The sequence below is a fragment of the Ictidomys tridecemlineatus genome, chromosome 3, assembly GCF_052094955.1.
Source record: "Ictidomys tridecemlineatus isolate mIctTri1 chromosome 3, mIctTri1.hap1, whole genome shotgun sequence".
Taxonomy (NCBI): domain Eukaryota; kingdom Metazoa; phylum Chordata; class Mammalia; order Rodentia; family Sciuridae; genus Ictidomys; species Ictidomys tridecemlineatus.
Genome location: NC_135479.1, coordinates 76,241,588 through 76,256,640, shown reverse-complemented (window position 1 = coordinate 76,256,640; position 15,053 = coordinate 76,241,588). Strand labels below are relative to the sequence as shown.

Here is a 15,053-nt window from a genome sequence, read left to right as displayed (position 1 = left end):
CCAGTTCCCAGGGAGGGAAGGGCCTACTCCTCTAGGGACCCCACCAAACAGCAGTAGCTACAGGGACAGTGACCATAGTCTTCCTATTTTATGAGGACCTGCTGTATTCCAGGCTTTCTGCTGAGACAAGTGGTACATAGGTACCATTTCTAGCAACAGGGCCAGAGGATGAGAGACGAGCAGAAATGGCCTAAACAAAATAAGGACAGATGAGGGAGACAGAAAGGCCCAGAGTCATGACCTTCACTTAGGCTGAGCTAGGGCAGATAGCGAGAGGGCTAAGCAGAGACCACGAGAGGGCTGGGACCCATTCATGAGTGTTGGCTGAACTCCCTGGGCCCAAGCCTACACTTGTAGTGAGGTCCCCAGGTCCTGGCCCTCCTGGGCAGAGAGCAGAAGCTAATGGTAGGGAGATGCCACCTCCCTCTGAATGGTCACAGCTATCACCAAAGTACCTGTACCTTTACTGGGGAGGATCACCTCTATCTGCTCCAGTGCCCCTGGAAAAGATATAAAAAAACTGAGCCCAGGTTCCTGCTCCAGATACTTGCAGATTCTGTGCCCTAAAAATGTCTCATAGCTTCTCCAAACTTCCCCATAGCTGACCCCAATCTTCAGGGATGGTGAGTATGCCCAGCTGAGTAGGGAATTTGAGACTCTGTAACTTTTCGGGGGGGGGGGGCAAGAACAGGAAGGAGCTGGGGAGAGGGCCACATCTAATGCCTCTCCCCTTTGAGGATCAATGTAGGGCCAGGTCCTCCCAAAAGTCCTAAGCCAGTAACCCCAGCCATGCTCACCTATAATCTAAAGAGCTAGAAGGAAACTCATTCCAGGCCTGCCCCAGTTCCCAGCCCAGGATAGGGAGATCACTGAGGCCCTAGTTCCAAGAGGAGATACTATGGAAGTTGATGCAATCAGAAGTTCCCCCAAGTCACCTGTCAGATTCATCATCTACACAGAAAGGGCCAGGCTTAGTCCTACTTAAAGCTGATACTACTGTGGCCTACCACCTCACCCCTGCCTTGTTTACAGCATGTGGACCATACAAGGACAGCTCAGAGTTCAGTCCTGACTCCCAAGACCAAAGTCTTGGTATGGAGAATAAGTTCTCTGGCCTCAGTCAGTTCCACACCCACTCAGACTACCTCCTACCCTAGCACAGGTGGAAGGGCTAAATGGGTGCCAAGGAGAAGATGAAGGCTCATTTCTCATTCTCTTGTACCCATTGGCCCTCAGAAGAGCCACTTTTTTCCTGAGGTATTAAGAGAATCCCCTCCTTGGTCCTCCAAAAGTCCCTCTCTCCATTCCACTGTTGAGTTAGTAGGCAAAGAATGCCTGCGGCCTAGCCCTACCAGCCCAGCCCTTATTGGCCCCAAACTCATGCTCATGATTCCCTACAGGGCCACTATCTGCCCCAATGCCCCTGGGAAAAATACAAAGAGCTGAGCCCAGGTTCCTGCTCGGATACTTGCAGATATTGTGCCCTAAAAATGTCCCATACCTCTCCAAACCTATACAGGCCCTTTACCAAGTACTTTACATGCATCTTCTCAGTTTGAGCTTAAAACTCCTGTTCTTTCCCCCCTAAACAAAGGCATAAACCTGGCTTCAAAAGTCTAGGATATTGTCCAAGGTCACAAAGCTGTCAAACACAGGGCAGAGATTAGAGCCACATCTCTAGTACTCTGTACTCAGGTTCGTAATCACAACTTGTAAAATGGGAAAACTTTTTGCTATACATCTAACTTGCAGAAGCCACTCTCCCATCCAGGTGCCACTGGCATGAACCACAGATGAGTCAAATTCCCAATGATAGCAGATTCAAGTGATTCTGGGTATGAGCAGGATCCTGGGCCAGAACTGTGTGTCTTAAGCCAGAATCAGGTAATTAGATCAGTCACTCCAAGACATCCACCTCCATTTCACTTAGATCAGTGTGCCAGGCCTCCAGGGAGCCTATAGTACGACAACATGGCTAAAAGAATAGGCCACTCTCTACACAGGAAGCAGGATAGGTTGGGCTTGGGGTAGGACTGGTGACTCATCAGGAGCTGAGCAGAAGCCCCCTGCCCTAAGGAGTGATGGGCCTTGCCCACTAACCATCCCTGAGAGGCTACTACCACTCCTACCCAGGGCAAAAAGGAGGAAGCAGCCCCATCCCAAGCAAGGTGGGTGCTCAGTGTCAGAGGGAAACTCAGACCCATCCCAGACACAGAAGCTTCTCTTTGGGGTATTCAAGCTGAATGGGTCTCCCTTGGGCCTGAACACATAGGCCCAGCCAGAACTAGAGTCCCAGGCCACTCCTTCCCTCCTTCCGGGTACAACAGCTCTACCCATACTGACTCCACCCCTTGCTAACTGGGACACCCTGAGCTTAGCTAGGATAAGCCTCTGTTTCCCCATTTGTGAAGCAGGGAGAACTGACCTTAACCTTACAGAAGAGTACAAGGGTGAAATATAACGCTGAGCATAGGAAGCCGAAGAGGAACCTGGACATAAGTGAAACAGGTCTCTATTACTGAACCCTCCAGGTCACCCCAGGCCACAGTGAGGGGTCACTAACCTTCAGGGCACACTTCTGCCCAGTGCGCCGGTGGAAGCACTCCAGCACCTTGCCGTTCACACCCAGGCCCAGCACCTGCTTGGATAACTGGTAGTCATCTGTCACCGCGTATTTCTTGGGCTCCCGCCGCCCCCCGAGGGCCGGAGCAACCCCCAAGCCTAGTCCCCCGAGTGCACCTGGAGGGGGCACAGGAGCCCCCTGCTCCTCTGCTGTCTCGACATCCATGGCCCCCGCGGGGCTCTCAGGGGCGGCCCCAGCCTGGCGCGTCCAGGGGCACCTGGGAGAAAGGGAAAGAGTAACTCCCCACCCAGACTTTTCCAACACACCCCAGCCTAGGAGTGCCTGAGCTGTTCTGGGGACAAGCTGGGAATGTGAGGCAGGCGAAGCTCCTGAGAGAACTGGCTTGTAGGAGGAAGCGGTGGTCCCTCAGCCAGACTTAAGCTAATCTCTCCCAAGCACGTGTCAAGAGAAGAAGTTGGGTGCCCAGTGGCGGCAAAGTCCTGAGAGTGGGTCGCACTGGAGGCAAGGGAGGCATACCTGACGATTGCGTACCTGGCAGCAAGGCACTTGACGGCGGCGCTGGTAAGAGGGACAGGGGCAGCAATCGCGGGAGCCGCCGGCTGAGGGGCGCCCAGGGCCGAGAGTTGAGCCGCCCGCGGCCCACGTGACGTCCCGCGCGTCACACGGACTTGGGGCCCCGCTAGGTCAGCCTTAAAGGGCCAGGCGGCCCGGGACAGACTAGACACAACAAGAGCCCTTGTCAGGCCCCGCCCCAGGGCCGGGAGAAAATAGGGGGCGTGACTTCCTGAAGGGGCATGTAACCGTCCTGGAGCAGCGGATCCCTGCACGAGCTCTCCAGCCCCAAATTTTAAATCGCGACTAGAAAGTGACAGCACAAGACATCTTGTTTCTCTTGAAGCTTCTAGTTGAGTCGAATGTTCTCTCTACGCTTCCAGGCGGCCCTGCAGTATGGCTTGCTAGGCTTCCAGCTTCCCTTGGTTCTTGCTAACCGCCCTCCACCCTAGTAACCAACTTCTTAATTTTTGCCAGCTCGGAGAGGAAAGGGGCATCTCTTTGATCGGGATTCTCTAGTCCTTGCAGCTCTTGGCCTTTTTCCTGCACTGGCTACTGCCCCCTTCTGTGCACTTCCTACTTATATCCTTGGCTCATTTTCTCCTTTGCTATATAGCGTTGTTGGACCAGAAATTTTTATTTTCCACTTGGTCACACATCAACTTTTTACTTTATGATTCGGGCTTTTGATGTGGTGTTTAAAAACGCTTCTCCATACCAGCGACTCCAGAGGCTGAGGCAGGAGGATCCCAAGCTCGTGGCCAACCTCAGAAACTTAGCAAGAACTTCAACTTAGCCAGACCCTATCTCAAAATAAAAAAGGCTGGGGATGTAGCTTACAGGTACAGCGCCCCTAGGTTCAATCCCCAGTACCAAAAATAAAAATAAAATCTTCCCTCACCCCAGTGACATATGTTCTATTGCCTCTTAGTTTTCCTTTCCACGTTTAGCCCTCTACTTCATTCTGAGCTCATCTTAACCTACCTTAGGTATTTTGAGCCAGTTTTTCCAACTCAGTCTCTCATATTACAGAGAAAACTGAGACTGCCAGAGAGGAAACGACTCTTCTAGAGTCACAGAAAATGTGGCTGTGGATGTCTCCTGCGTGAATCCGCATTTCCCCACTCCAGTATCCCCGAATCCCAGCCCAAACCTGAAAGTTGAGGGACCCTAAAGAAAGCTACTTCTCTGTGAAGTCTGAAAAGGTGAGGATCCAGGCAGGGTCTCTGTACGGGGCACTTCTGCCATCTACAGGCCATCCTTAGGACTGCATGCTCTGCGACCCGGTCCCACCCAAGCCATTCTTATCAGGGCTTCAGAATTGAGGCCTAACTCCACAGATTCCCACAAGACACGCGCGCGCACACACACACACATACACATACACGTGCGGGCGAACACACATGAACCTGCAGTTCATGCTCCTCAGAGCAGTAGCTCCCACAGAGCAGAAACTTGGTATCCTCCTGTTTGTGCAACAACATCCTGCATCTCTGACAACTGTTCTGTGAGGAACAAAGTGAGTGAGCCAAGGGTTCTACAACTATTGATAGGCACGCTCTATGTGCATGTTTTGAGTGGGGATAGGAGCTTGGGGGCTCTGCCCCTGTCTCCTCCAGGTGACCTTCAATTCAGAGAAACAGGGGTCCCCAGGGAAGGGCTTCAGCCGACCATGACTGAACACTCCCTGACACCCTGAACACTTCTCAGATGCTGGGAAGACGCTCTATCTGGACACCCATAACCTCACTAAATCTGGAGAAGGGAGAGCATAACCATCCCTTTGGGCCCATACTATAAACACAGAGTAAACACAAGCTCAGAGAGGTCAAAGTGACTTGCTCAAAGTCAGCAGATATCCCAACAGAGCCCCCATTCCAAACCCAGAGCACAACCTTAGGGATAAACTCCTACCCTCAAACTGTATCCTCCTCTCATGGATCTCTGCCTCCCCACACACTTCCACCTATGCAAGCATACTTTTACATATTCATATTACACATGCACTTGCACATGCACACAAATGTGCATTCATATGCATAAACAAATGCAAACCCGGAAATGGGCATATGCATAAACAAATATGCCCACAAATATACATGTGCATGCACACACCTATGCCCAGATGGGTCCAGGATAAATGTCCTTAATACATCTGAGAATCAGATCCAAGATCTCAGAGCATTGAAGGAAACCCTGCAATCTGGAAGCTTCTACTACTTACAGGCTAGGGAAGGCACTGCCCTTTGGAGGCAGCTTGTTTGAGCCTGGTGAACCTAAGGCCAAGCAAGTTCTCATTCTGGATGAGCAGGGTCCTGCAAGTGAGCAGAGGGATAAACGACTGAGGGTAGAGGTTGGTTCCCTATTCTAGACAAAGGCATCTTAGAGGATTTTTTTTTTCTTAAAAGTGGTATTAGATTACCGTTGCACTAAAATTTTTTATACTTGTGATTTTTTTAAGTTTGTATGGTTTTTATTTTTGGGGGGGAGAAGGTAACAGGGATTAAACTCAGAGGCACTTGACCACTGAGCCACATCCCCAGCCCATTTGTAGTTTATTTAGAGATGCAACTCACTGAGTTGCTTAGTGCCTCACTTTACCGAGACTGGCTTTGAACTTGTGATCCTCCTGCCTCAGCCTCCTGAACCACTGGGATTACAGGTTTGTGCCCCCCTACCAGGCTTTGTTTTCACTTTAAAAATTGAGCTAGGGAGATAGTTCAGTTGGTAGAGTGCTTGCCTCACATGCATAAAGCCCTGGGTTCAATCCTCAGCACCATACACACACACACACACACACACACACACACACACACATTGAGATAGAATCTCACTAAGTTGCTAAAACTGGCCTCAGACTTGAGATTCTCCTGCCTCAGCCTCCCAAGTAACTGGGATTACTGGCATGTGGTGTTCCATTGTATCTAGCTCTTTATTAAGATTTTTACTTGCATAAGTAAAACTTGCTTGTTGTAGTTAATTCAAGTCATATAGAGTGTAAAATGAAACCGATTGGTGATATTCTCCTCTCCAAGTTCCACTCCAATGCCCCTATTTACACAGACATACACACATTGCTCATATGCATCCATCATATGCAGAAGTTTTACAATTGCTCACTTAACCAAGGACAGTCTGAATATGTGCTCTCCTCTCAGGACTCATATTTCAGCAATCACCTGCTTCATCCTTCTTCACACTGATGGGAAGATTCAGTATGTAGGGTGACTGGGCCTGGATGGGATGGGTTTATGTTGGCAGACTTGCTACACAGCTCTCCATAATAGCTGTGCAGCAGGGAACAGAGATTGAGGCCTTTGAAGTAGCATACAGTGACCAAGAGATCCAATGAGTAAGGGGAGCAGATGTATACACACACATGGACTGTCCTTCAGGGAGAGGGGAGGCTGCTCATGATAAGGACAGAGGCCACATCAGCCAGATGTTGAGGAAAGCACTGCTGTGTATTTGTGACTGTTCTAGGAGGGGAGGGCCAGGGGAGCCTACAGCATGATGATGTTGAGATTTGGCTAGTGAGGTCATAAGAAGGAGTGCCACTGGGTGGCAGTGTGGGCACGAGAGTTAGGTGGGGGTAGGGCTCATGGTGAACAAACAGGACAGGAGAATTAATAAGGAGATTGTCGGAGGGACCCACAAAGCCTGAAGTAGGCAGGCACCTAGGTCAGAACAGACAGGAGCACCCAACTATTACTAGCACGAAAGTTCAGGTGCATAGCGCTATCATTCACAAAAAGATGGGCCCAAATTCTTGGGACCCTTTGGTTTAACACAGAACTGCCTAATCACTGATCTCTGTAGGGGTCACCTCCAAGGGGACACCCAATGTGCTCTGACATTGACTGGCCCAGGGACAGGGAAGCTTGACTGTAGAGCTAAAGGCTGAATCCTGAAGGATGCCTAGGAGTTAGCAGGTCACCCATAACTAGAGAAGAAGTATGATGAAGTGGGTAAGGCCTTTGCTCCAATGCGCTACTTGCTTACTGTGAGATCTAGGGTAAACGGCAATCTCTCTATGCCTCAGTTTCCTCACTTGTCAAACAGGATATTGTGTGGTAATTTTGATTTTGAAATGAGGTTAGTAATTGCTGAGAGTGTCTGAAGTGTTCATCAGAGTAGTCATAGTAAGAAGTGCAATAGTCTTGAGGAAGAGATGTTAGAATTTAGTCCCATAAAGACACAGTTTCAAAATTGTAGCTGTAGAGGCTGGGTCTGTAGCTCAGTGGTAAGGCACTTGCTAGCAGATGCAAGGCCCTGAGTTTATTTTTTTAAAAAGTATCTTTGTTTCATGGTAGCTGTGAAACCTCTGTCTTCATAGTAATGTAGCAGTAGATGGTTCCTACTAGAGAGACAACACCCTACCCAGGGGCCTCATATTAGGCTTTTCAGGTAACTCAACTTTCAATGTGGGTAATGAAGTATCCATGGCACCCCACTTCTGTTCCAAGAAACTGACTTCTGGCCTATTCAGGAAAGGTCGGCAGGGCTACAGGAAAGCCTGGCTTCTCTTCAGGAAAGTTACAGAGAAGCAGGTACCCTGAGGTCATATCTCTTTTCAACCAATTATTTTTTTCTGTTTCACAGGGGTTTGTCCTCTGCTCCTCCATGGGTACCAGGCACTGAGCCTTGTCTGCCCTGGGGAAAAATCAGACACTGTCATTCAGACCTCTAAACACTGCCAGGGGTCTGCCTTCTTTGCCCTGGATCTTGCAGCTCATCTCTTTTCTGAGGGACCTGGAGACACACACTGGACAATGTGTGTCTGGGGTGTGGGGAGGAAAGGCCCCTATTGACTCTCTGAAGCTCATCTCCCTCAGTCCTTCTGGTCAAGGGTTTAAAGGAGGTTTTCACAGTCCTTCAAAATAATCCCTGGTAAGTCTAAGTAACAGAAAATGAAAGGGTTGGAGGAGTCAGGTAGGAGCATGGGCTTCTGATTCAGATTTGGAATCAAACTGTGGCCCTGCTATTTCCTAGGAAGGCATTTCATTCTCTGGGAGCTCTATCTTCTCACCTGCAGAACGAAGACAATCCCAAATGTTGAGAATCAAATGTTAGAAAGCACTTCATGTAGATGGGGCTATTGTTACTGCTCTGCCCCTCACCTCTATCACCCCACTCGGGTGTTTGGAACTCCAGGTCTCTCTCCCAGCATTCACCGAACCAGTCTGGGGGCTGACTGTCCCTAAATACCTCAAGTTGATAATCACTTTCCCGATTGATGGGACCGACCAGGGGCCGAGACCGAATGGTCCGGCCAAATGCCTTCTCTCCCACTCTTTCAAAGAAAACGTTCTTGCTTTTGGTTGTGGGGGACGCGGGTTCCACCTCAGCGGACCTACTCATTTCTGGGGCCGCTCTCTGCACCCCGTTTCTCTCCCTTAAGTCTCTTTCCAGACCCCGCCCCCATGCCATCCACCTCCCCTTAACCCACACAGAATCCCCGAATCCAGGCGCGACCCAATTGGGAGCCTTTGCACGTCTCGACAGACCGCCTCGGAGGACCGGCTAGCAAGGAGGACAGGTCCAGGAATTCGCCCCCACGCTGGCACGGGTTTGATAATGAGATAAGCGCGCCCATCCCCAAAGAAGTAGAATGCCGGAAGGCAATCTAGGATCGGATTGCAGAAGCCGCTGCCCCTCCCTTAACCTCCCCTAACCCGGTCTTCCCCTACTGGTCTCTTGGTCCCGCCCTGCCTGAGCACGTCAGTCCTGAGTCCACGCATGCAATTGGCACTCCCAGCCATTCGGCTCTACCTCCGACGTTTCGATTGGTCGGCTCGCGGAGCCCCGCCCCGTTTTCCTGGAAAGTTCTTGGAAATCTGTCAAAGGTGTTTCCTTTTAGGGCCCAGGGCCCCACCGGCTGGTGCCCGCACCCCCCGCGCCAGCCTCCGCGCCCTTCCCCCAGCCTCGCGGCCCAGCCTGCGGTTCTAGGAAGACGCGGCTTCCCGGAAGGGCTGGGACGTGCGGGACAAAAGATTAGGAGGCGGCTTGCCCCGCCCCACCCGCCCGGCCCGCCCCTCTCGCCCTTTCTGGCGGTCCGCTCCGCCACCTCTCAGTCTGTGTCCGCCGCCCGTCCGCCTCGGGACCCTGATCTGCTCGCGCTCCCGATCCATTGGCTCCCTTCTGCCGAATTCCTATCTGGTCCACACTCCGAAGCTGCTGCCTCCGGGACATGGTTCTTTGCGTTCAGGGGTAAGCGTGGCTCTCTGTCCCCGCCCAGCCTCCGTGAGGGGCGCATCGGAGAGGGCAGGCCTAGTGCTACCGGCCGGGCTTTGGGAGGGTTTGAAGGGCTAAAGGGGACCGAGTGCGGAAGGACCTTCAGGGACTGCTTAGGACAATGAACCACTCCCCACTCTCCACTCCACGCACAGGCTCACTGTGAATAGGGAAACTGAGGACTGAACGGCGACGGGAGGAAACAAGGGCAGGCTCCCTCTAGGTTCTCACTGGAGCATATGGACACCGACGTCAAGTCGTCTCCCAAGATGTGGCTCACTAGCCCAGACCTCTTACTGGGGGATCAGCACTCTATCCTAGCCTGCCAGCTACCCTGCCTACTGGTGACCTTGGGCCAGCCCCTTGACCCTCTTTGTCCAAGTGACCATTCCCCTGTCCCAGGCTAACAATTAGGCTCCACTTGGGAAGCCAGCCTGAAATCCTTACCTCTCCCTATACTGGCACCTAATAACCAGGAGCTCATCAAGCATCCTCCAAATTGCTTTACCTTTCCTCTAAGTCCAAACTTGATTCCAGTGTGATAAGAACCTTGAATTCTGCCTGCCTTCTCCAAGTTTCCCTGAGATATGGAGTGGAGATATGGGTGGGATACTGATAAGACAGTCTTGACCTCAGCTGAGCATTCTGGGTGCACCTGTGCACCCTCACCCTGGGCCTCAGCATCCTCTTCAGCTAAAGGTCTGGTGCTTTCTGACAGGAGCTTAGGAAGCTCCAAGGAGAATGGAGGAGGTAGAAGTGGGTATTCTATACCCAGGGAAAGTGGTGTGGCCCAATGCCAGGTGTTATCAGAACTGACATGGTGCCAAGTGAGGAAAAGTGGAAGGCGTGGCCAGGCCCAAGTACCTCTTGTTCTGAGCGGTCTTTGGTCCAGTGGAGAGGATGTGGAGGTGCTGAGAAGACTACTTCTCCTTGTTTGTCTCCAACGTGTTCCTTGGATTTTGGGACTCCTGTACCTACCTCCCCCCACCATACACACACACACACACACACACACACACACACTGCCTTCCTCCTCAGGAGTCTTCCCCCTATTCTGGGAACCACAGCCTTTTTCACATTGCTCTACCTGAGTGCCCCTTGCAGCCTCAGGGCCAGTGTTGGGGAGCAAGGTCTTTATCAGACACACACAGTACACACACAGGTGCATGGCCGCAAGGCTACAAAAAAAAGCTGTTGCCCCTCTAGGGTAGAGGACAGGGATTCCAAACTGCTGCAGCTTTTGTGAGGGCCCCCTGCCAGGCTGAGTTCACCCCACTGGCATGTGTCCCCAGGCAGGATTTACTGGCTGGGCTCCAAGGCAGGCACACACACGTACCTGGCACACACCAGTCCCGCCCCCGCCGTGATGGTGACACAGCCATGGACACACCCCTGCACAGCTATGTAGTCACTCACCAGAAGCCTGTGGGGATCAATACAGCTATTCTATACTCCAGCTTCAGAGATATCCACACCCACACATGGGACCTGTGCTGAGACTCTGCTAAGCCTTCTGGTCATAGCCAACCCCAGAGATTCTGGACTGACCAGCTAACTGCCTACCATACTTTGAGAAGGTTCCTAAGCCAAACGCTTAGCCCCAGCAGGCAGGTCACCTCAAAATTCTGCCACCAGCTCCCCTAGCAGGATTCCAGAGCTCCTACCATGCAACCAGGGAAGGTGTGGAAAAATACTTGGCAGGCTATAGTATGAAAGAGTTGTGTGGGTCCTTTTCCTCATAAGTGGCCATAGGGCTGTGGCCTTCTAAGGGCCACCTACATTTCTCTGCCTGTCTCCTGCCATAAACTCCTGTTTACCTCTTCCCACCTCACAAGTACCCAGCACTGTATGCCCAGGCTGCTGTCTCTGCCTTTAGTACCTTCCTCTAACTCCTGCCTTTGACCTGGCATACTAAGTTCAGGAACAAGCAAACCTTTTTTTTTTTTTTTTTAAATATTTTTTTTAAAGAGAGAGTGAGAGAGGAGAGAGAGAGAGAAAGAGAGAATTTTTAAATATTTATTTCTTAGTTCTCGGCGGACACAACATCTTTGTTGGTATGTGGTACTGAGGATCGAACCCGGGCCGCACGCATGCCAGGCGAGCGCGCTACCACTTGAGCCATATTCCCAGCCCCAGGAACAAGCAAACCTTGACTACCCCATGACATCTTGCACTTATTTTTTTTTTAATTAAAAAAAAATTGTTGTTGGTGGAATTTTATTTTATTTATTTATGTATATGTAGTTCTGAGAATCAAATCCAGTGCTTCACACATGCTAGTCAAGTGCTGTACCACTGAGCCACAACCCAGCCCAACACCCTGTATTTTATGGCTTCCCAGGGCAGGTGGGCAGTGACTGTTTTTTTATTTTTTATTTATTTTTGTATTGTTGTTGTTTGGTTTGGTTTTGGTTTTGGTACCAGGGATTGAACTCAGGGGTATTTAACCATTGAGCCATATCCCCAGACCCTTTTTAAAATATTTTATTTAGAGACATAATCTCGCTGAGTTACTTAATGTCTTGCTAAGTTGCTGAGGCTGGCTTTAAACTCACAATCCTCCCCTTCAGCCTCCCAAGCTTCTGGGATTACAGACGAGTGCCACTGCACACAGTGGGACCATGTTTTTATAATCTGAGCGTCCTAAGGCCCAGCCACAGACTAGACTCAGAACTGAGGCCTGGAGGTGTATTTTGTTAAGAGTGAGGGAGGACCATTCCCTGTCCCACTCTCAGGGAAGAAGCCCGAGGATCCCCATGCTGAGTGAACTTCCCTAAGTAGGAAGCTGCTGCTTAGATTTTGGCCTGTTTAGTTCCCCTACCCCCAACCATCTAAGGCTATGATGTTACCCAGCCCTTCAGTGTCTTGGCTGATGGACCCCTCATTGGGAGAAGTAGAAGCTGAAGCCCATCAAGAATCAAGCTATGTCCAAGACCATAAAGCCTAGTAGGGGCTGGCTTGCCAGGGTGGGACATGGAATATGAGTTTGAGTACCCTGCCCTCTGACTTGAGTTCATATTTATGAGAGGTGAGGCCTGCTAGTACTTTTAGAGGCCACTATCTACCCATGACCTTGAGCTGGGAGGAACAAGCCAGGATGGCAGCCTGACCTATAAGGGTAGAGGAGTGTTTCAGCCTTGAAGTCCTAGCCAGTGTAGACTCAGCTCCCACTCACAGATGCTCTTACTGGTGGGCAGGTAGCATGTGACCTCAAGCTTCCTATTGTATGTAATCTTGGGACCTCCCTGGATGACCCAGTTCAGTTCCATCCTGTGGCTCAACCAGGATCAGTGCCACTTAATCAGCCTACCTCAGCCAAGAAAGCACAATTGTGAGGCTACTTTGCACTGGTTCCTATCACTGTGGTGGTTATGCTAGGAATGCTTATAAAGAATTATTTGTGGTTTGGTTGATATAAAATAGATAAATTAGTATTTAATAAATGCAGAGGAATGGGAAAAAAATTAAAAGAGGGTCTATAATGCTAGGGAAGTAGCTCAGTAGCAGAGCTCTTGCCTAGCATGTGTAAGGTCTGAGGTTTAATCCCCAGCCAGTACTAAAAAAAATAAAAAAAAAAAAGAAGGTCTGTATTTGAGGGAAGAAATCAAGGGGATTGCTCTAGAAAGGGGGAAAGCATGGGCATGGGGCTTCCCCTCACTCTCCATCCACCCCCTTCTAGATCTTGTCCTTTGCTGGCTGTGGAGCAGATCGGGCAGCGGCCCCTGTGGGCCCAGTCCCTAGAGCTTCCTGAGCCAGCCATGCAGCCCTTACCTGCTGGGGCCTTCCTAGAGGAGGTGGCAGAAGAGACCCCAGTCCAGCCAGAGAGTGAGCCAAAGGTGCTGGATCCTGAGGAGGATTTGCTGTGCATAGCCAAGACTTTTTCCTACCTTCGAGAATCTGGTGAGTCTGAGCGGGGAAAGCAAGCCTTGTCCTGAGAAGTCTGGTATGGGAAGCTTAGCTCTCTGCCTGTTGAGTCTGATTTGGGGGGAATGGCCCAGCCCCAGAGAGTCTGATGGGAGAAGTGTAGCCTTCCTCCTCCTGGAAGTATGAAGAAAGAGGCATGGTCCTAACCTGTCCTGGGTTAAGTACTCTCAGCTGATTTCCATTGTAACCAATCCCTTGCCCCCTCTTTCCATTTTCCTAGGCTGGTATTGGGGTTCTATTACGGCCAGTGAGGCCCGGCAACACCTGCAGAAGATGCCAGAAGGCACATTCCTAGTACGAGACAGTACCCATCCCAGCTACCTGTTCACGCTGTCAGTGAAAACCACTCGTGGTCCCACCAATGTGCGCATTGAGTATGCTGACTCCAGCTTCCGTCTGGACTCCAACTGCTTGTCCAGGCCTCGTATCCTGGCCTTCCCGGATGTGGTCAGCCTTGTGCAGCACTATGTGGCCTCCTGTTCTGCTGACACCCGAAGTGACAGCCCTGATCCTGTTCCCACGCCAGCCCTTCCTGTGCCTAAGGAAGATGCACCTAGTGACCCAGCACTCCCTGTCCCTGTGGCCACTGCTGTGCACCTAAAACTGGTGCAGCCTTTTGTGCGCAGGAGCAGTGCCCGAAGCCTTCAGCACCTGTGTCGCCTTGTCATCAACCGTCTGGTGGCTGATGTGGACTGCCTACCACTGCCCCGACGCATGGCTGACTACCTCCGACAGTACCCCTTCCAGCTATGACTAGTCTGGGTATCCTGCCCAGCTTCACGCAGCCATATCCTGGAGGGGACACAGGCCCCAGCTGGACTTGGGCTCCTGCTATCCCTCCAGCCATCCTGGTGCCTGCGTGCATCTGGCAGCTGGACCAGAAAGAGCCAGCAAGAGCAAGGAAGAGGGAGGGGAGAGTTGTCATACAACTCAGAGCTCAGCACCCCCATGTCCCATGTGGTTCCATTGTGGTGAGCCATGTATCAGAGAAGAGGGAGACAGGCGGGACCTTGTCTCACCCTGCTGGCTGGGCCCACGTCTTCACTCACTTACTGACCCCAGCCACCTGAATTGTGTAGACTTTCCCAGCTCTGGTTTCTCAATATGCAGGGTGGGGCAGGCCCCCTATCTCCAGCCAGTCTGTTTCTGGGAGGATGGTGGCCAGAGGAACTAGGGTTGATAGTGACAGCCCCCTTGTGGGGAAGCAGGCTAGGCTGAGGAACTGCACAGTTATATGCTATTTATTTATTTATTCCCCCTGGGGTTGGTCTCCAGTGAGCCACCCTACCTCTCTGCCCTGAGTCCTGGGAGTCCAGAGACCCCAGCTCTGTTCTAGCTTCTCTGATTCTTCTTTGTGGAGAGCCCCATCCTAAGAAGTTTTGCTGGACCCAAGGCATTCCTGGATGTCTGGCACTGACCCACCTGCCTGTGAATGTGGCCACTCTTTTCTGTCCCAGCCCTGTTTGGGGAGGATGAGTGAATAGACAAGAAAATGGAACAAGAGCCTCAGTCCCCAACAAAGCCTGTGGCCCACCTTCTTGCAAGACAGAATTGTGGCCACACATAGCTGCCTTCACCGTGGCACAAGCCCTCAGAGTGTACATGCTGTGTCAGGAAGGGGATGCTGGTTCAAGGGCTGCTGCGGCAGCTCTGCTGCATTGGTTTCCTGCCTAGGAAGGTGCCTGCACAGTAGAGAGGGGAAGAAATACATATCTGATAAGACTTTATAAAATAATTATTATAACACAAAACCCAGTGT

General features: G+C 51.2%; 3 protein-coding genes across 24 annotated transcripts in view; 1 reads left to right on the top strand and 2 right to left on the bottom strand.

Moving 5' to 3' along the window:
- Mapkapk3 (MAPK activated protein kinase 3) overlaps positions 1 to 3,268 on the bottom strand; it is a 29,503-nt gene extending 26,235 nt beyond the window's left edge. For 2 of the 5 annotated variants that reach the window (XM_005326967.5, XM_021727519.3), the window contains exons 1-2: positions 3,116 to 3,268; positions 2,564 to 2,840 (exon numbers count right to left, since the gene is read on the bottom strand). In XM_005326967.5, the coding sequence (XP_005327024.2) occupies positions 2,564 to 2,788 (225 nt within the window). In that variant the 5' untranslated portion in view covers positions 2,789 to 2,840; positions 3,116 to 3,268. Of the gene's footprint in view, positions 1 to 2,563; positions 2,841 to 3,100 lie in introns of all 5 variants that reach the window. The other 3 variants (XM_040269764.2, XM_078043255.1, XM_013359455.4) reach the window with 3 other exon arrangements.
- Positions 3,269 to 8,987: 5,719 nt separating this feature from the next.
- Cish (cytokine inducible SH2 containing protein) lies at positions 8,988 to 15,045 on the top strand. 2 transcript variants are annotated; one of them, XM_005326966.5, is made up of 3 exons: positions 8,988 to 9,346; positions 13,050 to 13,270; positions 13,515 to 15,045. In XM_005326966.5, the coding sequence occupies exons 1-3, from the start codon at positions 9,327 to 9,329 to the stop codon at positions 14,045 to 14,047; spliced, it is 774 nt and encodes a 257-aa protein (XP_005327023.1). In that variant the 5' UTR covers positions 8,988 to 9,326; the 3' UTR covers positions 14,048 to 15,045. The 2 variants fall into 2 exon arrangements, with proteins under 2 accessions (XP_005327023.1, XP_040125696.1); XM_040269762.2 differs by lacking the exon at positions 8,988 to 9,346 and having other exon boundaries at positions 13,006 to 13,270.
- Positions 11,366 to 15,053, bottom strand: part of Hemk1 (HemK methyltransferase 1, mitochondrial release factors N(5)-glutamine) — a 37,041-nt gene continuing 33,353 nt past the window's right edge. For all 17 annotated transcript variants that reach the window (XM_078043235.1, XM_078043230.1, XM_078043231.1 and 14 more), the window contains one exon: positions 11,366 to 14,976. The gene's annotated coding sequence lies outside the window, so the exon portion shown is untranslated. The remainder of the gene's footprint in view (positions 14,977 to 15,053) is intronic.

Coding starts and splice junctions, on each gene's coding strand:
- Cish (XM_040269762.2), top strand. CDS start 13,006: ATGGGCATGGGGCTTCCCCTCACTCTCCATCCACCCCCTTCTAGATCT. Junction 13,271..13,514: donor TTCCTACCTTCGAGAATCTG/GTGAGTCTGAGC, acceptor CCATTTTCCTAG/GCTGGTATTGGGGTTCTATT.